Genomic DNA, 25,298 nt, shown 5'->3' on the forward strand with positions numbered 1-25,298 from the left:
ACCAATGTGTGCAGCAGGGGGAAAGAGAGAGAGAGATCAGAGATGGGGTTGTTTTTCATGAAATACTAGGAATCTTAAATTGGGCAGGCAGGATTTCTGGGCAAATCAGAAATGAATTGATACCATCACAAGGCATTGGTTCAATGAAAGCAGTTAGTTATTTATACAAATGAAAGAAAATGCCAGTCTTGATATTTAGTGTAGACATATGCAATAAGTAAACTTAATCAAACTTTATTTCGAAAGGAAAAAATACTGACCAACTAAGATTAAAATGAGAATTCTTATCTGTTGGACCCTGATTTCATTAAACCAAGGGATGTCTCACAGAGGTAAGAAGAGGACAATGCCTGAGAGTTTTTCTTTTTTTGTGTCTCAAGGTAACATTGCAGTTCAGATGAGGTAGAAATCCAATTAACTCCAAGACTGAAAGTAAAGCTAGCTCCTCTCTTAGAACCTCGGTGCGGATCATAAATTGCATGTGTAGTAATCTGTAATTATTCATGGTTGTCTCAAATCAGGAATGTAAACATGGATTTATAGCAATGGCGCCTCTTAAAGTTTGTGAAGGAGTCGGGAGACAGAGAAAGAAAGAATGAGATCACAGGGAATGGAAAACTAAAGGGATGAAACGTCTGCAATTGTGTGTAACAGTGAAGCTGTTGGTACAAACTATGGCAGTGTTTGCACAACTGATAATAAACAGAGCGCAGGAAAGGGCCTTGAACCTTCACATGACTTTCATAGCATTTGAAACTGACCATTGACAAACTGCAGTGAGCAGCAACCCCCCCTTGTCCAATCAATCAGCACTTCCCCTCCCCTTAATCGTCCTTGTACCTACTGCAGGATGGAGAGGGGAGAGACAGAGGGCAGATCTGTGACACCAGCTCCAGCTAGAAACATCAAGTCATGATTGGGACATGACCGCACGTTTTTGAAACCACGGGGCGTATTGATTCTGTGGTCTGACACTGGACTCACTGAATGGTCTGGACCTCACAAAAACTGTTTTAGGGCCTGAAACATATCCTTCATTAGAAAGATCTCTTTTTCATTCACTATACATTTTCTTAGATGTTTATTCACTTTGCTACTATCCTCCTCTAAAGAACTTTTACATTTTGAACCAACATGTGCAGCAGGGGGAAAGAGAGAGAGAGATCAGAGGTGGGCTTTTTTTCATGAAATACTAGGAAGCTTAAAGTGAGCAAGCAGGATTTCTGTACACATCAGAAACAAACTGATACCATCACAAGGCATTGGTTCAATGAAAACAGTTAGCAGATTACTCAAATGAGCGAAAATGCTATAAATTATAGTCTAAAGATCTCTTTTTTTCTTTACTATTGATTTTCTTAGATGTTTATTCACTACGTTACTGTCCCCATCTAAAGAACTTTTACATTTTGAAGTGGACAGCTTGTGACACCTGGCTTCTTTATGTTTACCTCTGGCAGGTACCACAAGACAGCCGCGGGAGGGGGAGGTTCCCGGAGTGGACTATAACTTTATCAGTGTGGGGGAGTTTCGTGTCCTGGAGGAGAGTGGGCTGCTGCTGGAAAGCGGAACATACGACGGTATGTATGAACGCCCAGAGACCACGCTTATGGCCGAGTTAGTCAGTCTCTGCAGAGCACACATGCTCTGTCCAGATTTGGACATAGACATCATTACTTATCAAGTCAATGCAGTTTTCAGCCATGGTCAATGGATTTGAACATTGAACTCTCCACAGCAGAGACATCCTACTCACAACTCCTAAGACTTTCATAGGACTTTCTTAATTTGTCTTTCATACATCTTATATATCTTTCCTGTTCTGCATATTATGTGTTAGTTTGAAGAAATAATTTTGTATACAGGAGTTGAATTATGAAGTGAACGTATGTTAGGAGGAAGAGCTCCATTTCTGGTTTGTCTCCATGTGTTTTCCCAGGCACCATGTTTACCATTTTAATTTAATTGGACCAGGAAATCTCCCATTTTGCTTTCTCTTTCAGACTGGTCAGGTGAAAGTCCTACCGTTTTAGGTGGGAACAGTTTGGGCGAAACCTAGATTGGTTAATGACCTTCCTCTCTGAATCACTGGTTGTTATTTCACTGTCAGGTTCATTACAGATTCCCAGGTTAAAAAAGTAAATCTAGTCAAAGAGGATGACACCATAATTGACTTTTACTGCGGCCTTGTCCAGCTGCATGGCTAATTTGTGTTGATTTTTAGCCTCCTGCTATTTCTTGCATGAAGGCTAATTTCACAGTGAGTAAATTCAAATCAATGATGCCTTGTCTCTCTGGGACATCTGTGTAAAAAATCGATGCATTTTGACAGTTTTGGTTGATACACGTATTGCTGTTATATGTAGTATTTAAAAATCAATCTGATTTAATGCTGCCTGCCATGTCTGTCCTGTCCTCAAATGCCCCTCTGGGTTTCTTTTTTTTTTTCAAAGGACTGAATTCCTGTGTTCATGTGTCTGGGATACAAAAGTTTTACGTGTAACTGGTCTACAACGATCCATTTCCAGAGCACTATGTGTGAGGTTTTGACAGTGCGCTTAGATTGAGTGTTTGTTAATGCAGTGGTTGTCCTGGTCCTTGACGCTAGAGATGTGTGGTTGAAATCAAAGACGTGGTAGAAGCTGAGCAGATTCAGCCTTAGGAGGTAATACCAAATGAAGCAGTTTTCTCACAGGCACAGGAGCTCATTCACCATGCATTAAATCCCCCATTACATAATGACAGTGATGCGTCTCTCACGTCGAGGCTGTTCCATAGTCGCTCCCTGAACCCTGCTGTTCCAGAGTCAGTAATATTGCTGTGTGTTCTCACCCCCCCCCCAGTACAGTAAATCGTAGCTCTATGTTCTGCCATTCTCCTCTCATACCACAGTGGACATGACGTGACTGCGGGGGTGTGTGTTTCATCTCCGCTCCGACGGGGAGAGGAACCTTAGTCCTGGGTACACTGAATAAAGTACAGTGCTGGTTTTCAGGCTACCGCAGTGCTGAGGCAGGTCTGTGTTTCTCAGCTTCAAAGCACAAAAATCTATGGATTCTAATACCAAAAAACTGACAGATCTTCTAGTCCTCTTCAGCCTCTGACAGTGAGCTGTACACAGAGAGAGTCAGATCAAGCGCTTTTATAAATATAGGCACTATATTATATTTTAAGTGTAGAATATAGATTTTTTTTTCCTTCTATGTTCCCTCTAGATTTTTTCCTGTTTGTTTCCGTTTTGTGACCCATGCCATAAAACCGTTATTGTTAGCTATGCTATAAAACTATTTCATGTTTAATTGGTAACTTTATGGTCATAGTGACTAGACTAATGATTTTACACACATAAAAAGAAACCAGCTTTTCTTATGGAAGTAGGACAGAGGTTGGAGAGTGTAGGAGGTGGATCTGTCTCTATTGAGATCTAAACGAATATCTATATAGTTTCTAATAAGCACTGTAATATTCTGTTATGCACTAAGCAGTGCCATAGTGAGATTCCACTATTAAATATGAGTTATGTTTCATAAAAAGATTTTTTTAAGGAATATGTTGAAGAGACATTATCACAGGAGCTCTATCAGAAATGATTTTGAGCTTTTCAGTCTTGTTAACCAGTTTTCAGTGCAGGAAATCATTGATCTGTTGTTCTCCTTCAAAGAGCGTGATGAAATCAACAGTAACAAGTCTGCACTCTGCTAGCTCTGTTACAGTATCTCCACAGATCTTTTAATGTGGCCCTGTGGAACAGTTCACTTGAAAACCTCATATGTAGTGAATTTTGCTCCTGGAAGAAGTTAGAAATGAGAGAGTCCAAGTCCAAAACATATGCAGACATCCACCTCATAGCTTTACTGGATCAGATGAAACATGTAAGCTTGGGGAATCTTTTTTTTTTGGGGGGGGGGGGGGGGGGGGGGGGCTGCTGGTCGTCTGGCCAAGCAGGTACTCGCACTTTGTCTGTCTCCTGGAGGGAGTCCATCTGCTCCACCATGCTGGACAGACTAGCTTTACCTCAGGGGTTCAGCAAACTCTTTAGTTTCCCTGCCCTTGTGTCACTGACAATTTTGTGTGTGTGTGTGTGTGTGTGTGTTGGGTTAGAATGTGTGTAAGGCTTTAACGAGACAGACACATACACACAGATGGAATAAAAGCAGGAGTCTAAACAATTACCAACTCCACCACACTGGACAGACTAGCTTTAGCTCAGAGGTTCAACAACTGCTGTTTTTATCACAATTTTAGTACTCACAGTTATGTCTCTTATGAAAATGAGAATTTTCGCTCTCCGGTTGCACTTTTCCCACAGTTCTGATGTGTCTTGATGTCCCAGTTTTATCAGACACCAAATGAGTCTCAGCCATTCCAGCCAGGTGTGACTCTGAATCTGGATCTGTGGAGCACTTAGTGTGCCACTGCGGTTTGCTCTGACGCTCTCAGCAATGTCGCACACCGACTCACTCACGAGTGAGTGAACACATTTAGCACCATTCCTGTGAACAGTGCCGTGACCACCTCACACAATAAGTGGTCATTTCCAAATTTCAGAGAGAAATCCCACATTGCCTGGACAAAAAGAGCAGAGGAAACTTTGAAAAAGACAACTTCTGTATCACACCCCATTGCCTTTAAAAGAGCGACGTGATCAAATGTGTTAGAGCTGAGTCAGCTCACAGTCACAGTCCTAATAACCCTGCTGCTGGCAGTGTAAAACATCAGCCTTGATGTACTTTCTTTCCCTGCCAGTGTTGCTCGAAAATCAGTATGGCTGTCTGCTTGTGTATGTGTGGCCATGTTTCTGTGTATGTGCGTGTGTATATTCATGTGTGTGTGAGTGTGTGTGTGTGTGTGTGTGAGAGAGAGGGAAAGTTAGTGTGAATGTGTGCCAGTGCCAAATCAGTGTTTGTTATTGTCGTCTGTAGTCATGGGTGATTTCCTGTGCTGTGCTTCTCAACCTTTTCATACGGGAAGCCAAGCCAGGTTCATGTTTGCACTAACAACCTGCCACGGTGTGAACCTCCCTCTGTCTCCATGTTTTGAGCTCTGCGTACATTTGCGAACCATTAAACCGACGTTGCAAACCGTCCCTCCCCCCCTCCGGTTGTCTAACATGTTGCGCTGACCTCCTGCAGATTAATGATGACAGAGAGCCTTACCAATCAATGCAGATGGGCCTCCACTCCCTCCTTCTCCTCCTGCTTTTTTAATGCACATTAATCAAAAGAGGCAGGGTGCAATGTTCATGAGCGATTAATCACTCGGTGGAGGCCATTGGCTGACAAACATCTCTGGTGTCCGTTTGACATGTTAGCATTATGAACAAGCCGCTATCACTCATCTCTGCTACCTGTCTGCTCAGGTGTAATGAAGATGTCTCCATAAGTGCCTTGCTTCCTCAAAAAAATGTATGCTTTTGTTTGTGGGCATGGATATTAATGATGGCTGGAAATGGAGCTGAAGTGAATTTGATGGGGGAAGAGAAATGAGTTTTGGCCCTTTGCACTGAGTTAAGTTTGTTCCTAATAGCACTTGTCTATATTTGACTTATTCTGTGAGCATCTCCCTCTGTTCAACAGCTCTAGTGCCTCTTTGTTTCCACCATTTTAGACACTGAGAATCTTTGCCTTGAGCTTGATACCATAAACACACACAGACACACACACACACACACACATAGAGACACAGACACACACAAAGGTAAAGGATGGAAATCAAGTTTTAAGTGTAAAAAGCGATTGATGTCAGAAATCAGAGAGATACTAGATTTCCTCCATAAAGTTGCTTGAATCCAGCCAGGCAGCAGGGACTAAACTAATCATTTCAGGATGCGTTTATAACAATGTGCTGTGGAGGCATAAAGGGAAACCAAAGGAAGCCAGTAGGATAGAACTCTGAGTCATACTTTACTCATACACACACATACACAGTAGGGGAAGCTCCTGACTCTCCACTCTCTGACTAACACACTAACTAACTGTCCATCACTACGCTGTCAGACAGAGATGGCAAACCATCACCTAAACACCTGGTGCAGTCAGCAACACACTGGCCCAAGGCGAAGACAGACAATGTTTTCTTTTTTTTTTCTTTCTTCCTCCCTCCTCAAAGGCTTCTGTTTGTTGTTATCTGATATGTCTGGTAATACCTTATTCATTCCTTTACATAAACCACAATGATGCTGTGAAAGAGACATATCCACTTTAAAATCATTTGAAGCAGAGTGACTTTATCAGACGTTGAGACCACAGAATTCCTACCTTGTCTCGGGTAACTGCTGCTAATGGATTTCTGTGTACAGTTGGACTGAAGAATGGCTCGATTGGCGGTTAGCCAGGAGGCCGTGTATAACAGGCACTGCCTATTCCATTGTGAGTCAATATGTGTTTGCCCAGGGAAAGTTCTGGTGGTTTCTCCAGGTGGACGTGCTTAGCACGGAGAGAGCCTTAAGTGCAGCGTTTCTCAGTAGTGACTCCGCTAGAAATTGATTGCGTTATCACTATGCCAATCTCACGTTTTGCCACATTAAAGAAGGTCGAGTTTAGAGGGTAATTAACGGGACAAATTCCTATTTGACATAGCCTCTTATTATTTTTGAACAAGACTCCCCTATCCCCTCACCCCCACCCTCGAATTACGAAGCTAATAAAGAGCGTAATTAATTCAAATTACGAGTTATAATTAGGAATACATTAAAAGCAATCCCGGAGCAGTGTGTTTGTGTAAACAGTGTTGATGTTTATGTTTGTGCTGCTATGCATAAACTAATGGTTCAGTGTGCCAAACGAGCGTATAAATTATTCAGAATAATTAAGACTCAAATGTTTAGCCTAGGTTTCTGAGACGTTGCTCACCCAAGACCACGTTTATAAAATATTTAGCAGGAACTGCGAGCGCGAATATATATATTTATTATTCCTGCAAAAAGCAAGCTGTCGGGGTTTCTATTTGCCATATTTTTGGGCAGTAGAATGGACCACAGTCTCTTTAATGCAATAACGTTCCCCAGTAATTTCACTCCACTTCCTAAGATTACAATCAAACTCCAGTTTTCCTGAAATATAGCAGTCCATTCGGCAGCTCATTGTCAGAACACTCCGAAAATGAGCAGGGGATTAAAAGATATTTATATTCCCTTTAACGCCGGCTTTTTCCCATTTGCGAATGGAGCAAAATAGCAAAATAAGTCGGCAACGAGAATGTATGGGCTTCCACATTAGAATGAGTCCACACACGGTGTTTTGGTGTTTCAGGTCGTACAATTGAGCAACACAGGAAAACAAAGCCATCAAAATAAGCCTTAGGCTTCTGTTGGAAACTGCATTTACCGTGATGGTGCTATTAGCGGACAGGTGATGACGGCTCTAAGACTGGCAGTAAAGAAGCTCTGAGCCATCTTGAGTTATAACACGCACAAGCTACGTGTCCCTGCCTGAGTTTATGTATTTATTTATTTTCTCCCTTGCTGTGATGGAGCCCAACGTTTGAAAAATTAATTCAGTCCGGTAGACATCAAGGTGTCAATAATTGCACACTCAATAATTAAATCACATGCTGAGATCTTTTTTCAAATTACCTGATTTCCTTCATGTTTTTTCATGTCAGCTTCTACTTTTGACACCCCTTACTTTGAAGCGGCAAGTCTGTGAGGATCATAATGAGGATACTTTGAGTTATAATACGCTTCCCTATTTTAGGTAATTACTATGGCACCCCAAAGCCACCTGCAGAGCCCAGTCCAGTGCAGCCTGACCTGGTGGACCAGGTGCTTTTTGACGAGGAGTTTGACACAGAGGTCCAGCGCAAGCGCACTACGTCCGTCAGCAAGATGGACAGGAAGGACAGTGCCGCACCTGAGGAAGAGGATGATGAAGAACGGCCAGCCCTGGTTAACGGCCTCACAGGTGAGTCTGAACCAGTCGCCAAAGACACCATATTCTCTTTTTGCATATTCATGTTTAGGTACCATGTGTGTCAGAAAAGAGTTCACCCAGATATCAGCTGTCTCTTTGTGAGAAATGTGTTGTGGATAAGAGAAAAAAAGTTGAATAAGCTCAGCAGACTAACAGGATAGGACAACATGTCTGGAACTGAACAGTTCGTTGGAATTACACTCAGATTAGTGGTAGCTTAGTGGTCCATTCACTGGATATATGTACACCCCATAAAAAACACTGAATTTTCACAACATATCACTGTTCTCATATATGTACATGTCATATTTGTGCACATCATAAAAAGAACGCTGAACTTTCATACCACATCACAGTTCTGGTCTTCAGTCAGGTACTTCCCTTCTCATACAATGGAAATGAAATTAAGAAATGTGAGGCTAGCTAGGATAAAAGCAGACAAGGATATGACTTGATTTAAGTGAGAAATGTGTATGCTGATGCCTTTGAGATACTAAATGTCTCCATATTCACTCTTGCCTCAAATATAGGTTCTCTGCTTTCATTCCCATCTTTCATCTGCCTCTATTCCATTTACTACTTTCCATCACTCTCTCTCTCAAAAAAGATGCCCCTGGTATCACTCCTAACTGAAAAATTACCTCTTAAAGTGATACATCTATGAGGACAAGAGATCAATAAGCCAGAAGCCCTTTTGGTAATGTCATAATGTACATTCTTGTTTTTAGAAGAAAATCTTGTTTTTGACGTTGCTGTACGGCGGAGAAAAATGTTTCAGTCTGTCAAAAATGAGAGGTCCCAGCATCTCTTTCGGAGATTATCGGTGCCAAGCTCTGGTCTGTCGGCTCGTCATGGAGAACTTGGTGGGAAACTTGCTGTGTCATGCTGTATAGAGGAGAGATTTAATGATATCTACTGCATCCAAACTACACTGTTTCCTTTCCCATAAATCAGCAGCAGCAGACTGTACAGGCAACATTCAGTTTAATCCACAAGCAGTGAATAAGACGAACAAGAGAGGAAATATATTTTTTTTTTTCTTCAAATGTTCTCTCTGCGGTTGGTTTTCACTCTTTTTTCACATGAAACAGCAGCAGTTGCAGAACCACTATAAGTTATAATTCAAAGCTTGGTCGCTGTAGTAAGCGGTGTGTCGTTGAACGTGAAGTGGTCGTGATGATTTGGATCACTTGAACATAAATCTCTGGCAGCCTTGGCCAGGCCAATGTTACGCAGATGCCAGAGAGAGATCTAGAAGCTTTTTAAAGCAAGAGAACAGAACATTAAAGCCTCAAAGCTGGAATCTTGACTGCTCTTTCCTTCACATGTCCCGTTTTGAGAATGCACAAGGCGGAGAGAGAAAATGGGTGAGCCATTTGAGGTGGGGGGGGGGGGGGGGGGGGGGGGGGGGGGGGACTGGGAGGAATTCCATCTGCGGTCCTGCTCCATGTGCTGAGGAAATTCTGGCTTGGTGCTGCTGGCTGGGTTGAAAGTCGTTCTGTCAGTCGTGTCCAGACCCCAGTTGGGCTGCTCTCCCCACAGCTGTCGTTTTGTTTGGATAGCTCTTGCTGGTGCCTCTGGAGGGGGATAGGAATTTGAGAGATGGGTACAGCATGCATCCAAATAGTCAAGATGGAGAGGATGTTACAGATTATTCTCTGCCCTGGGCCTGAGCCCAGTAGAGCCTGTCCATGCCAGGACCCCCCCCCCCCCCCCCCCCCCCCCCCCCCCCCCCCCCCCCCCCCCCCCCCCCCCCCCCCCCCCCCCCCCCCCCCCGTCTCTCTCTCTCTCTCTCTCTCTCTCTCTCATTCACTCTCACGCACTCTCACACACACACCTTCACTCTCACTCTCTTCCTCTCACATGCATATAGACACTCCCCCTCTCTGTCTCTGTCTCTGTCTCTCTCTGACTATGAGTGAGTGTAAGGGAAGCTCAGGTCTAGCTTCATGGTTTCTGAGTTGTGAAGGCACATGGGCCGGGGCTATTTCACTGTTCACTATCTCTGTAGCCTGAGGCTACACATTGGCTGTGTGGGATGTATCCAATTATAAAGTCAGAATGCCTGGTTTTATACTGCTTATTTACAGCAGAGGTCAGGAACCTAAGGCTGTGTTTCATTTGGGAAGCTGAGAGCTGAGTTACAATTGGATGATGTTGAGGGCGGCATCATGGTTAGGTTTGACTGCTGACTTATCCACAAAGAGAATAAAGGAAAACAGCTAATGAGTGGGCGTAGTCATGTCAGTCAGAATGTGGAAACCAGAGAGCACTGAAGAAGAAGAAAAAGTCAAAATGTTTGAGATGCTGCATTTTCACAACATTCCCAGAGATCAATAGCTGCTAGGTTTTTGATTGACCTGTGATTGATGTGAGTAAGGTGCAATGCATTTCTTCATCCCTTGTATAGCACACTTTTGTCATGACTTTTATGGTGGCTGAACTGAACTGTGCCGAGAACCTGCAATACATCAGACAAGACAGACGCCGCAGTCTTCAATATTTCATTTTGTTCAGTTTGCTTTGGTCAGCCAGTTATGTGCCAGTGCAAAGCAGTACAAGTCCTACAAATGTTGTCACTGTTAATTTTCAAATTTCCGAACATTTCTAAAATATTGCAGTGCAAATTTTACTCCATCTCTTTTGAAAATTTTCCTTCCAAAACTTTGGTTTTATCTGGCACCTCATCATAAAAAGGTCTCTGGCCTTTGTTTAATCAGATATGTGTGTGGCTGTCCCAGCCTCTGATTAATCAGATATGTGTGTGGTTCTACAGTATGGAGAGTGCTTTGAATGCGAGCGGTTTATTTGTGGCAGTCCATAACTTATTATAAGAAGTTTTTGATAGATGCATTATTGCACACATGTCCTCTCCCCAATGTTCCCTCTGGTTCTCTCTGTTTCTTTTACTGCCTCTCTCTCAATTTCGTTCCTTTTTTGTCTTTCTCTCTCATTCTCATACTTCTTGTTTTTACCCATGCGCTCCTTACTGGTCGGGTTTTGGATAACAGTTTGGATAACAGTTGCTTACAGCCCACATGTTTTTATGATGTGGTTCTGCTGATGTCATGAGAAATATCACCATGGTTACCACGGCACACAAGCATCTGCTGATTCGTAATTTGCTTATTCAGACATGTATCATTAAAATAACACATGTGAAAGTTGAATGGCATTTTGTTTATCAGTCCTGGTCATTGCTTGATCAAGCCACGCTTCTCTCTGGCTAGCTAGCATCTTTAGACTGCTCCCGAGCAATGACCTGGCTTGGCCAGAGGTACACACACACACACATACACACACACACACACACACACACAGATAGATGTGTATATCATATCGTGATTCTATCAGGGTCACTGCGTTGGACATGAAACTTCACGGAAGCGCTAGTCAGCTCTGTCCATGCCCAGAGGGCGACACCCATCATGTCAGTGCTGACATGCAAATCCTGTGACGCTGAACTCTCTCTCACTCTCTCTCTCTGTCTCTCTCTCTCTCTTGTACTCTTTCTCTATCTCTCTCTCTCTTTGTCTGTCTATTTCTCTCTCTACACACACTCACTCTCCCTGTCTCTCCGCACACAGACACGCACAAACAATAGATGGTGAGTCTTCATTAGCAGTTTTAGAGGAGAGAGAAAGAGAGAAAAGATAGATAGACAGAGGCAATAGTTTATAGAGCTACCCATGCCTGCAGGTGATCAGTTCTTCTCTCTCTCTCTGGTCACAGAGCACAAGGAAGGGCTGGAGTGGAGGAAGGCCGTGCCCAGTTACACTCAGTCCAGCAGCGCTATGGACTTTCGCAACTGGAACACACTACCGCGCGACGAGAGCCAGGAACCCCTGCCCAAAAACTGGGAGATGGCCTACACTGACACAGGCATGGTGTACTTCATCGAGTGAGTACTGAGTCCAGGGCTCTCATGCTGTCAGAACCAGAGCGAACGATAATCTTTAGCCAAAATTAAAGTTGGCTTCTGGTTTTTGACAATGATACAGGTGCAAGCATCTACTCTTCATTGATTAAATTTGAAAATACTTTTAATTAATTTCAATTTTTATAGCAGTTGTCATAGTGATTGGCCATAGTAGTTTGTGCACAGTACATGTGGACATGATGCACTAGTCTAATGATTGTGTTTCACTCCATTGGTGATGGTGCTTACTGAGCAGTAATGTATTTTATCCTTGCACACATGTCTTGGTGATTTTATTTTTGGTGTAGCAGACCAACCTGCAGTTTAGACCTGATTGGGAATGTAATTCAGTACACTGACACTTTTAGTTCATTTGCAGTCAGAGTTTCTCCAAAACACTTTTTATCTCCCCCTGACCAAACTTTTGAAAACTTCAACATTTTTTTTGCAAGTTGCGCTTACAACTTGTGGAACAGTTGTTTTGTTGTGAAACTTTTGAGCCACTCAAATGAGTGTCAGCTGAAAACTCTGTAACATGCAATAACTCGTTCAAAACTAGCAGCTTTTCTGCTAGTTTTGGTAGGAATGATACATTTAAGCCCAAAACATCAAGACATAACTATGTTTTTTGTTGTTTGTTTGTTTGTTTGTTTGTTTGATTGATCCAACATCGGCTACTTTAACGGAGGGAGTTTCCCTTTTCTGTGTGTGTGTGTGTGTGTGTGTGTTGTTCCCATCATTGCTCTTAACCAGGTGCTACCATTCTCTCTGTAGTCTGAGAGAGAGAGAGAGAGAGAGAGATGAGATGAGATGAGATGAGATGAGATGGAGGGGCCAGAAGCTTTAGAAAAATCAATGCAGCACTCCTCTCTCGTTTTCTCAGAAGCAGAAACAATTGGCTAAATTAAGTAGTGCCACCAGGCTATTTTTTCCAGAAATGTCTATCCATATCAGTCTCTTAGGAAGAACTGCACCTTGTCATGCATATTTCATGTGTGAAGGACAGCCTCTAATCAGACAGTTTAAAACCCTGGGGAGGGAGAGAGAAAGTGTTGCATTTTGAAAATGCGTTTGGATTAACGCGCCTGGGCTCCAGAGCATGCACAGGAGTAGAGTTTTGTCCCTTTGTTTTCCTTTTAATCTTGTTTTTTTTTGGTTTTGTTTTGTTTGTTGCTAAAAATAATATCTAAGCTCAATTTGACTGCAGGCTGTGGCAATGATATCTCTGTCTGCAAATATTTCAAAACATAATTCATATTTTGTTTTTTTTTGTTTTTTTTTTGGGGTGGGGGGGGTTCTGCTGAGTGACAGCTGTGTGCTTTTTGGCTTTGAAGTGCAAGTTGGGAATAAAAGCTTGTTTGAGTTTTGTTTTGGGTTTTTTTTTTTTGTTTTTTTAGTTTGTGTTAGTGATACTGAGATTTGCAGTCATAAGATATTAATTTATATGCAGTTATTTATTTGTCTTTGTTCTCCTCAGTCACAACACCAAGACTACGACATGGTTAGATCCCCGCATGGCTAAGAGGGCCAAGCCTCCAGAAAAGTGTGAGGATGGGGGTGAGACAATATTTTTTTCCCTCACATTATAGGGACAGCTTATTACATTTAATGATGACCAACCAAATCTTAAGTATCAATGCTCAGCCAAGCATGTACACACATACACACAAAGGTGCACATGCATGCACACACACATATGTGCACAAACACTTACCCTGTATAGATGCATGCACAAACACAAACGTATACGTACACAGTCAGACAAGTTCTCGTTCTGAATTTAATTGTACAAGTGACAAATACATCACGCACAGACACACACACATACACACACACACATTACACAGTAAACCCCTCTGTTAACGTCAAGCAGTGCATGTACAGTGGCAGCTCAGAGTCTCATTACACAGATATTGAGGGTGCTCTTGCATGAACACACATACATACACTCACACAAATATATGTTCCCTGCTTGGCCTGTCTCTGTTTCTCTGCTTCCTAATGGCTTACCAGAGACATGCAGAGAGCTCATCAGAATGTACCAGTCTCACAGTGGCAATTCCACAGACTCCTCGTGTGTCAAAGTGTTTGTGTGTGTGTGTGTGTGTGTGTGTGTGTGTGTGTGTCACTTGGCTGTACGCACTCCATGACTCTTCTCACACCACAGGGGAAAGGCAATCTGTAAATGTCTGAATAGCCAGTGTTATATCAGCATTCGGTCTTCTCCCTTTCCTTTTTTTCTTTCGTTCTCTTTCTTTTTCTTTCTTTCTGTTTTGCATTTATTCATTCTTTTCTCTTTCTATCTTTCTTTCTTTATGTGGTTCCTTCCCCACCTGCCCATTTCCTCCCAAACACTGGATATTTCATTTCCTCTAAACTCTGATGAAAAAGGGCACTCATTGTCTTTTCCATCTGCAGTGATTTGCATGTGTCTGAGCTCACCGTGTTCTCTCTCTCTCTCTCTCTCTCTCTCTCTCTCCGTTGGTGTGTCTGCAGAGCTACCGTACGGCTGGGAGAGGATTGAGGATCCCCAGTACGGCACCTACTACGTCGAGTGAGTCCGTTTATCTTGTTTGTCCTGTCTGTTTTGCTCTCAGATTCTACACACACACACACACACACACACAACCTCTTGACAAGGCTTGGTTGTTGACAGAGCAGACACATATTCTTGTCAGTGTTTTAATCTTGCGCGTCTCTGAGGAGGTGTGACGTTGTGTCATGTCTGATGTGTAACACCGTCGTTACTGTTTCTGCCTATAACACTGTGCTAAGACAACTAAGCTAAACATTCTTAGCTCTGTCATTAGGACTCCAGGTGCTTTGTCTCTATGGCCTGTCACATCTGTTAAACATGCGTTAAGTGTTTTTGGCTTTCCCAGAGAAAAATGAAAGTGTAACGGGAGGCCAAAGTTTTTAACCTTTGGATCTTCCTCCCGGTTTGTGTTAGGCTCAGGGCGGACTAGTGGAGGATATTGGGAGACACAGTCCCTTTGGGAGTGTGAAGGCATAGTCTGGCTTCTGTACACAGTGCCACAGGAGCACAGAGATGGAGGCAGAGACAGGGTGGTGCTCCAAGGGAGGTGGAGACCACAATACAATGTGTAATTTCAATGCCATTACTGTGTGTTAGGCCGTACCTTGTCATGCCAGCACAAGAGAAAAATGATCTTGTCTGTTTAAATAAGGAGGTCAGGGAGTCAGAGGAGAGTCCTTTTTTCTCTCTCCCTCCCTCGCTCTGTGTCTCGCCATGTTTTGTTTTTCAGTGCAGAGACTTTCACACAATGTCTCATTATGCTTGCTTTAAATTACAGAAAAAAAGAGACATGACAATTAGAGCTCTCTCTCTCTCTCTCTCTCTCTCTTTTTGTTTGTTTTTCTGTCTTGTTCTTTCTATAGCTCCCTTTCATTATGTATATCTGTGTGAGGAGATAGCAACTCCCTGTGTGAGTCATACGCAACAGGAGCTCTAGAGGAGCTCTAAAACTACTGCTCCCCAGCAAGTACAGGCGTACACAAACCCTCAATGACGTCTCCGTGCAGTGCGCGCTCTGATTTAGTGTGTGGCATTCACACTTAGCCCTCTTGGTAGAAACTGGCCCAGGGTGTGTTCAGAACCACTACATATGGCTTTTCTAAGCCAAAGAATGTGCTGTAGATGTGCTGAAGTCGTCATTTTATTTGTGACCTGGGAGGTAGGGGCCTGTCTTTTTGGATTTGGTTTGATACTCAACTTCAGAAAGCACAGTAAGCACAGTCAGAGAGAGACACACAGCTTGATTTGTCTGTGCTGCGGACCTGCTGTGGACTCGGAGTGAGACTTCTGGTCTTAATGGTGTGATAGATTCCTCTGATCTCTAATTAGACTGAACAGGGTGGGGAAGGAGGCAGCCTGAACAACACGTTCAAAAATGCTGTTTTTGGATTAAAAGTGAGGTTAGGGTCAGGGCAGGCTTTATAGCTAAGGTCAGTTCCGGAGAAGTCTTAATCAAAGTCACAAAAGTCTTAATCAGAGTTGGAAATCAAGTGAGGACTGAGGAAAAAGTGGAATGTCAGTCAGAAGGGGAGTAGTGTTTTATCTCAGCACACGTTTCGCTCTACCTTTTGTCTGGTTTGTGTTTGCTTTCAGATGACGGAAGGAAAAGCTCTGCGAATTCACTTTCATGCCCTTGGGCAGTAGTGGCATGTGACTTCATATTCAAAGTGGGAGTGTGCAAGAATGAATTACTGTCAGTCGCTGGAGTTTCAGTTTAACAAATAGATGTTGCACTGTTTGACAAATAGATGCTTTCAGTGTTGTGTCCAGGCGATATGATATGATTTTCAAAACTTTTTAAATTGCAGCTATTGTCTCCCTATGTATCTCTTTGTTCACATTACATGCATGTGTGATTGTTAGAGAGCAAGTGAGTGAGTGAGCGAGAGAGTGTTGAGAGCATGTGAGTCATTAGGTCTGCTGTTCAGCCGTCTGTAACGATTGCGTTGTTGTTGTTTTTGCAGTCACATCAATCAGAGGACTCAGTTTGAGAATCCTGTGCTGGAGGCGAAGAAGAAACTCAGTCAAGAGATCCCTACAGCCAGCCAGCCGACAACAGGAGCTACACCCGCAGGTAACATCTCAACCTGACCTGCCGTCTGCCACATGTACCTCAATACCCAACTCAATCTTACCCTCACACCTCCACTGTAGATACCTCAATAACTCAGGCAACGTTTCCTTCACACCTCCGCCATAGATACCTCAATAACCAAGGCAACCATACCTCCACACTTCCACTGTAGATACCTCAATAACCAAGGCAACCAAACCTCCACACCTTCCCCAAAGTCACCACAATATCCAACTTAACCTTACGTTCACATCTTCTCAATAGCTATCTCAGTAACCAAGTCAACCTTACCTTCACACCTTTCCCATAGATATCTTAAAGACAAACCACAGCCTCACACCTACATTGTCCTTCACCTGTATTACTCCCACAGGTACCACACAGCCCATTCAACCTCACCACATCTTCCCATAGATACCTCAGTAACCAGCTCAAACTGATCTTCACACCTTTCCCCTTTCCCATTGATACCTTAATAACAACCTCAGTCTCTCTCCTCATCCACACAGATGCCTCCATAATTGACATTGGCCTCATCTTTTCACCAGTCCATAGATACTGTTCTTCCATAATAACATCATTCTCCCATAACTGCAGAACAATCTCACTTCCCAATAGATACCCCCATTTGCCACCTCAACATCGCAATTCTCCACATAAACATCCTTAACCAGTTCAGCCCATCGCTTACATTTCCATAGATAGTACCATGGCAACCACAGTCTTCTACAGATACCTCCATGACTGGCCATATCACGCATACATTAAAGCAGCAAACAAGTAAAACGCCCACAGAATTTGACCCACACTTCCCTGAGAGCACAAATGTCAGAAGCTCAAACATTTAATCTAATTGGTGTCAAATTATGATAATATTCCCAGCATATGAAATAACCAACTTGAATCAATTCACTAGTAATGTTGTCAAGGGAAGAGGGGAGGCATGCTTTCTATTACCATGTTTAGAGGCTTTTTAGAGGTTTAACACTATTAAGTGGAACAGAGGCGACTACTCCAAGCTGATTCTTGGAAGTACCTGTCATCTCAAGTGTTCGTCTCACACACACACACACAGCACCCAGAGTGCCAAGGGGCTCTTTGTAAAAAAAAAAGCTAGTATTTCTGACAGGCTGCAGGTCAAACAAATGAGTACCTCACTCTTCAAAAGCACTCTTCTCATCTCAGCTTATCATATCCTACATCTCTACAGACTGAAAAAAAGCAAACCACTCACTCACCGTCTCTTCAGCTTCAAAAAATCATAAAGTACAAAGTGGCTTTTAATTAGGGCAGGGGGTGAAATGTACAGTCACCCACAACCCCCCATGTGCTGGCCCTGGTGCTGGACTTTTGTGTCATACGCTTGAGAGAAGTGAGTGGAAATGCTCTCGTCTGTGGGTTAATTGAGGCAGATTACTGTGGGCAGGGCCAAGTAAGCCTCCTCTGCTTTGACTGCTGCTCAGACTCACTACTGACTCAAAAGATGAGCTCAGAGAACCAAAAGTAGATAAATAAAATACACCAAGCACTGACCAGCTCTTCACCTACACACTTGCCATGATATGCTTGTGATGCTTTGTTTTTATCTGTGTGTGTGTGAGGGAGAGAGAAAGGGAGTGAGAGAGAGAGAGAGAGAGAGAGAGTACAAAATGAATTGTGGGGATTTATTTTCACCGTGCGTGTGTGTGCGTGCGTGCGTGCGTGCGTGCATGTGTGCGTGCATGCGTGCGTTTGTGTGTGCATGTTGGCATGTGTGCATGTGTGTGCTCACATATGTGCATGAGTGTGTGCGCATGTGTGTTAGTAACACTAATATGTGAGTGATATGTCATAGACAGAGTGAGTGTTTGATGAGATTAGGGCTTGAGGACCGAAGGTAGATACTGTGCATACTGGGTCATGAAACAGAAAAATAAATAAATAAATAGCCTTTCATCACTATACAGACATATCAAATATCTCCTCCCAAAAAACATACCTAAAAAAATTAAACTTGAGCTTAAAAAATATTTAACAGACATGCATCACAATGTTGCTATGTCAGATATCTCCATCCAGAGAATGTGCCACAACACAATGTAAAACAAAGTATACGAGTCCTTTAGACTTAACTCTTCTGTTCACACACTGAGCAAGTCTGTCGGTGTATATTACAGCTTTCCTCCATGTGTGTTTGCTTCTACCTTGGCATTATGTAACTCATCTATCTGCACATGTGTGTGTTCTCATGTTCCACAGTGGTGCTTGTGTTTCCGTATCAATTTCACATTACCCACCCTTCTTCTCTAGTCTCTGTTGACATGTCAACACTTAAACCAAAGGCAGGTGCCACATAACAGTGGCCATTGGTTTCGATTGGGCCTCTCATGGCAGTGCCCTGACCGTGTCTCATATCTTAGCAACAGGTCCACCTCACCCCACCATCGCGACAAAGGTAGCACTAGTCTGGCAACACTTTGACAGCCGTTAGCGCAGAGCTAACGGTTCCGCTCCGCAAACCCAGAGAGTGAGCGGTGGTATTGAGCCGGCATCACTGCTGAGTGGACTCAGAGGAGACACTCAGAGACTGGCATCAGCTAAAACAGAGAAGAGAACAGTCACAGCACATTTGAACCAACATGACTGCTCGTCCAGCGGAGAGATTATTGTCTCATTGTCGGCGAGTGTAGTGGAGGGAGCTTGCCAATCTGATATCGCTGCTCTCTGCCTCAAGGTTTGTGCCAGTCAGCCCAAGACAGAAACAGTCCACTGTCACAGAGCTTAAAATAATCACCATACAACCTCCAGGGTATTGAGAATTTTTTTTTTAAATGCTTGATGAGACAATCACGTCAGTGATAAACATGAGACAGTTCTTCTCCCCTCCACTCAAACTCCACTCATGTCTCTTATTATAAAGATCAGACTGACAGTCATTCCCCAAAGATGACAGCCACCTCCCTCACTGTGTGAGAGTCTGTCATTACTGCCGTTGACTATGGACAGACTATAAAACAGCTTAGGCCTGTTTGAATCCATAAGCAGTGTTATGGCGGCCTTCTCATAACACAGCCGGACTTCTTTTCTTTTACCTCAGCCTTAGCAACCCCTCCCTCATCATGAGCACCACTGTCACACTCTCGTGCCCCTCGCTCCTCCAGCGCTCCTGCTCATTAACACTGATGCATGCGTCTCCTCGTGCCGCTCCTTTAGCCAGCCCGGGCTTTTTAATGAGAGTGAATGGTTAATACTTAAAGGGGGTGAGAGCTGGTTTCCAAAGCAGCGATCTGAAGCAAAATGACCCGTCGTCCCTATCTCACGGCGCCTGTAATTAGACAGCCCGCACCGCTGACATTTCGTGTAATCATCTTGGCTATTGAGAAATGGACCATGCTTCTTTTAATTTATTTATTTATTTTTTTAAATCATGATGAGACAATCGCATCAGTGATAAACACGCCAGATCATGTCCCCTCCACTCCAAATCTACTCATGTCTTTTATTATGAAGATCAGGCTGACGGGCGTTTGCCAAAAATGACAGCTGCTTCATCATTGTGTGACTGCCTGTCAACAAGTGTGTATGTGTCAACAAGTGTATGTCAGCATGCACATGTGTGTGTGTTTGGTGTGTGAACAAGTGTGTGTGTGTGGACAAATATGTGTGTGTGTGTGTGTGTGTGTGTGTGTGTGTGTGTGTGTGTGTCTGCAATGTTAATCAGACCCAGAGTAATCCTCATCATCATGGCCATACCATTTATCAGGCCATTTCAGTGTCATTATGCAAATCCAATTCCAGTGACACGTGGTAGACAGATATCCATCTCCACTCTTCCTAATGAGATTGATGTGGCCTCCTGACAGAGTGCGCAGGGTCGAGAGAAGAGAGGGCCATCCGTCACGCTGATGAAAGGCTAGCTGTTCTGGGGCCTTAAGCAGCCCCCCTTAGCCTGTCCTTTTAGCATTTACAACTAATCTGAGATCTGTTCTTCTCAGTCCCTCTCTTTGAGTAATTTCAACCATTATCTGCTAAAATAATTGTCCTGTCCTGATACACAGTGGTAAAGGAGGTGATATGCTTGCATTCTCTCTCTCTCTCTCTCACTCTCTCTCTCTGTCTGAGCATCCACAGCTTCATAGTGCTTAATACCTCATACCCCTACTGCAGAAATGCCAGGAGCTGCCGTCTGTCAGCAGCTTCAGGCTTCAACTGTTTCAGCTGGATCCACAGATCAACCTTTTCTGCCTTTTTCTGATCTTTCCCATGATGCATTAAACATGAGAACTGTCCAGAAAACAGCATCAAAGGGTAGAATGTGTCTGTGACACTGACTGCCTTTGGCTGCTTGTGTGACTCCATAGCAGTAGCTCCAGCTTCCAGCAGGAAATACCCCCCCCCCCCCTCCTGAATACCATTCCCACTCCCACTCACACTCCCACCCTTTTAGATCTTGGGTGGATGTTCCTAAGAGTGGGAAAGATCCCTAGTTCTCACTATAGTACACACACATTCCCCGACATTTCACTCATCCCATTGTCCCCCAGACTCAGCTTTGAGGAAAATGCACAGAGAGCTCTTCTTTGGAATGTCAAGATGGTTTCTGTAGAAGATTTGTCAATGTGTGTGTGTGTGTGTGTGTGAGAGAGAGAGAGTATGTGTGTGTGTGAGTGTGTTCAAAAGCATTGTAGAGTACCAGCAGATCACGGGTAGAAACTTGGCTTTTCATACTTTACGGGCATTTCCACAGTGTATTATCACATTTTCGTTTTTTTTCCCTTAAGGGTTTCGTTAATATACAGTAATTTTCATTAGTTCACCCACTGTGGAATTCATAAAAGTGAAGGAAATGTGAGGTGTGTATGCTAAATCCACTTAAAGAAGTCAGGCACGGGTCTGCCAGGATTAATATTTGATAAGGCTGTTTGGATTTTCAGCCACTCGCTGTTCTGACAGTGGACTTCATAAGCATGAGACGGGATGGGCAGCAGTGGATCCATGTGTTGTGAGCAGTGGGGCAATAGACTGAGATATAAATGAATGCTGTAGTATTGAGGAACGTGCTGCCAGACTCCGGCAGTGTGGCTGAACCTGTGCCAGGCGGTCCCTGTGTGCGCTCATCACACTCCGCTAGGTGTACAGCTTCAAACTCTGTGAAGTTCTCCCACATAATCACTGCTGAACAAGGATCGTAACCACTTATACCAGCTCATGTCAGCGTACAGCTGGGCCCCAAAAGCACTTACTGTAAACAACCTGATAACGTGCCGTGGTGTTTTTTTGTTCTTCATACATTTAGAAGGTGTTCAGTGAAGTCAACAAGTATTGTGGAGTCAAGTCCTTCTCTAATGGAATGCATATAAAAGGGCTATTCATATACTTGGCAGCTGTGTGGCCCGATACTCATACTTTTATTTGTTTATTTATTTATTTTCCTTTTTTGGACCCCTCAAATGAGTTTGGTGCCGCAGTATGCTGTAGGAACATTTATTTAGCAGTCATTAATTAAAGGAGTAATTAAGTCAACCAGAGTCATTAATATGCTAGAGCGGTCAAATGCTGTAAGTAGTGTCGTTTATGAACTGAGTAATGAATGGACTGGAATAATTAACTGGAACGTGTGCTCATATTTACAGGGTTTTTTTCCCCAATCCATATTCATCCAGTTAGCAATCCATCTCTCTCTCTCTCTCTCTCTCTCTCTCTCTCTCCTTCTCTTTTTCTCTCTTATGCTACATAATTGAACATATATGACTAATTTGGTCCATGGCAGTCTTATGTCCTCCTGTTCCACTCCTGTTCTTTCTCATTCTCTCTCTTCTCTTTATAAACCCACTTTAATAAGTAACAGCATTTTCAGATGGTATGCACTGTCACAGGTATTCAGTGTTGCAGATACAACAGTGTTAACAAGCCACTTGATTTCCTAAATGAAAGTGAATTATATTGTACCAAAAAAAACATCTCTCTCTCACTCACTCACTCTTTCTCTCTCTCTCTCTCTCTCTCTCTCTCTCTCTCTGTCTGTCAGGTGAGGTAGGCATTAGGGGCTTCACGCGTGACCCTTCCCAGCTGCAGGGGACCATACTGCGCACGGCTCTGAGGAAAAGCACGCAGGGCTTTGGTTTCACCATCATAGGTGGAGACAGACCAGATGAGTTCCTGCAGGTGAAGAATGTTCTCCGAGACGGTCCCGCTGCCCAGGATAACAAGATAGCCTCAGGTGAGAAACGGATGGCCCATAATCTCGCTCTCTGAAGGGCAAGCCTTTTACAGGGTCGGGTGGATATTAACAGTTCACCTCTGGATATGACCAAACAAATGGGCAATGCTAATGCAACTGAAGGCTAGATGAAAGCACCTCTTCCAAACCTTATCTTAGAGAGTGAACTTTTTGACATTTTGATGGTTTGATTACCTGTGTTTTGGAGATAAGTTGCAGATTGGATAGTCACATTCCATGGCATTCCAAACTTTTCCCAGGTTCATTCTACATACTCTGATGATGGGGGTGATGGGGTGTTGGCTTTTCTGTCATGTTGCTTGGCGTAACTCCAGCTTTTGAGCGCTCTGTAAATAACCCCAGTGAGACAGTAACTGCATGAGGGTGTGGAATATGCTGGTATAAATCAGAGTCACCCCCTCCACCCTCCGCCTCCTCGCACACAGGCGGGAATGGCTTGTAATAGCCGCACCACAGTGTGTGATAATTACAGAGCTGACCCAGCTAACTCTCACCACCCTCAATTACAATAGGAGGAAACAAATGTCTCTGTGTTTCCCTTTTCCTCTGGGCCTCCAGTCTGCACATCCCGTTGAAACAACTTAAGATGCAAACTGGATTCTGAAATAGTTGCACCCTAGTTGTTATACATTTTTCAGCAAGCCAGATGTGCACAAATGAATAAGACACATGATTTTTTTTTCTTTTCTTTTCTCCAAAGAGGGCTTTTGACCTGATGTCATAACTTTATTTTAATTTTTAACTTTAGTTATATTTAAAAGCTCAAAAGAGTTTATATATATATATATAGCATGTTCAGTATCGCTGCTCACTTAACTTACGCAGGTCTTAAAGTTTTTTTTATTTGTTTTTCGTGCATTTGCCACACACAAATGTGCCTGTTTCTTGCAAGACATTCCAGTACTTTACCCACCCCCCTCTAGACATTCACATTTGTCTCAGCCACTTTGCTCTACCATTTTACTTGTATTATATACTTTATCCTTTCCTGTAACAGTGCATTCACATTTGCTCCTATGGATGGGCTGTGATGGGTGGGTTTAACTCAGGGCTCTGTAAGGAGTTAGTCAAAGCCTATTGAAAAGCTGCTGGATCTGTCTCTCTGCTCTGCAAGGATCAGATTGGCTCGCTGAACTGATGGAGCATATGTCGTTTAAAGATGTGGACAATGTGAAAATGAGAAAGTTAAAAACGAAGAGATATTCTGCAACATCTGTGGACGCAGGTCTAGAGAGACATGTTTTAAACTGCTGGCCAATCTATGAATGATTTTTTAATTGAAGCACTCATTTGGAGGATTTTGGTTCAAACAGTTTTGCTTCCTGGTAGCGTGTATTTTTAGGCACTGATATTTTCTTGAGGAATTTACGACTACGCTTGTCCTTATTTCTCCAGCTCTTCTCAGCAAATGAACATGCTGAAACTGCTAAAAGTATTCATATCCAGGGACCTGTTTAAAAAGAACAGAAAAGTACTGTGGAACTCCAGTACAACGACAGTTTAAACACAGTCCTCTCACAAAATGTCAGATTATGTGTAATTTTCAAAGTGACATGTAATATATCCTCCTTTGGTCTTCATCCACTCTTCCATACTCATTCTTTCTCACCATTCCTGCCCCCATCAGGTGACGTCATTGTGGAGATCAACAGGACTTGTGTGCTGGGGAAGACCCATGCCGATGTGGTGCAGATGTTCCAGTCTATCCCAGTTAACCAGTATGTGGACATGGTTCTGTGTCGTGGTTACCCGTTGCCTGAGGACACCAGCGCCAGCGACGACGGCAGCGGAGATATAGCCACAGCCATACCGGTCTCCGACGGGCAGCCACTTCACCCCCAGCCCCTCCACCCTGACAGCACCGCCTCCCCCCAGGACCTGCATTATGTCACCACCGATGGCAGGCAGGTGGCCGCGGTCATGCCCAACGGACGTTACCCAGAAGCAGGCGACTCCACACTGCTCCAGCCAGAGCTGGTTAGTGTACCACTGGTGAAGGGGCCGGGCGGTTTCGGCTTTGCCATTGCAGACTGCCCGCTGGGCCAGAAGGTGAAAATGATCCTGGACGCGCAGTGGTGCCGGGGCCTGCTGAAAGGTGACGTCATTAAAGAGATCAACCGCCAGAACGTTCAGACTCTGAGCCACGCCCAGGTGGTGGACATCCTCAAAGACCTGCCCGTGGGCAGCGAAGTCAACGTGCTCGTCCTCCGAGGAGGTAAGAGCAGGGGAGTAGAGAGGCGCTAAGAAAAGAAAAGTGTGTGTGTGTGTGTGTGTGTGTGTGTGTGTTTAGGGGGAGCAACAGATAATTGACGTTGAAGAGAGTGTTTGTGTGTACTGCACAGAAAGTATAGAGTCAGAGATAAGAAAAGTGTGAAGGAGATATAGACAGGTTAGTGGGAAAAAGACAAATGTGTGAGTTAGAGAGAGAGAGAGTCTGTGTGTGCATGTGTATGTGTTTTGCGAATTTGAGATTTCACACTTTAATAGGACGAACTGAAAACATAGCTCCAGTACTATGACCTCATTTTTGCCTATGGGGAAGAGTACTCACACAAACACACTGCATCACTCAACCGGTAGAGCAGTCGTGACCTCATTACTGCTTGTTGCCAGGGCGATAGCGCAACGTATAGGTGTCT

The 25,298-nt window shown here is 43.6% G+C and overlaps 1 protein-coding gene across 1 annotated transcript in view; it reads left to right on the forward strand.

The window, feature by feature from the left end:
• magi3a (membrane associated guanylate kinase, WW and PDZ domain containing 3a) overlaps nt 1-25,298 on the forward strand; it is a 104,389-nt gene that overhangs the window by 65,235 nt on the left and 13,856 nt on the right. The window contains exons 4-11 of the mRNA XM_030767973.1: nt 1,461-1,580; nt 7,695-7,901; nt 11,643-11,811; nt 13,307-13,386; nt 14,326-14,383; nt 16,330-16,439; nt 22,447-22,638; nt 24,287-24,874. Of these exons, the coding sequence (XP_030623833.1) occupies nt 1,461-1,580; nt 7,695-7,901; nt 11,643-11,811; nt 13,307-13,386; nt 14,326-14,383; nt 16,330-16,439; nt 22,447-22,638; nt 24,287-24,874 (1,524 nt within the window). The remainder of the gene's footprint in view (nt 1-1,460; nt 1,581-7,694; nt 7,902-11,642; nt 11,812-13,306; nt 13,387-14,325; nt 14,384-16,329; nt 16,440-22,446; nt 22,639-24,286; nt 24,875-25,298) is intronic.

The sequence above is a fragment of the Chanos chanos genome, chromosome 3 (assembly GCF_902362185.1).
Source record: "Chanos chanos chromosome 3, fChaCha1.1, whole genome shotgun sequence".
Classification (NCBI taxonomy): domain Eukaryota; kingdom Metazoa; phylum Chordata; class Actinopteri; order Gonorynchiformes; family Chanidae; genus Chanos; species Chanos chanos.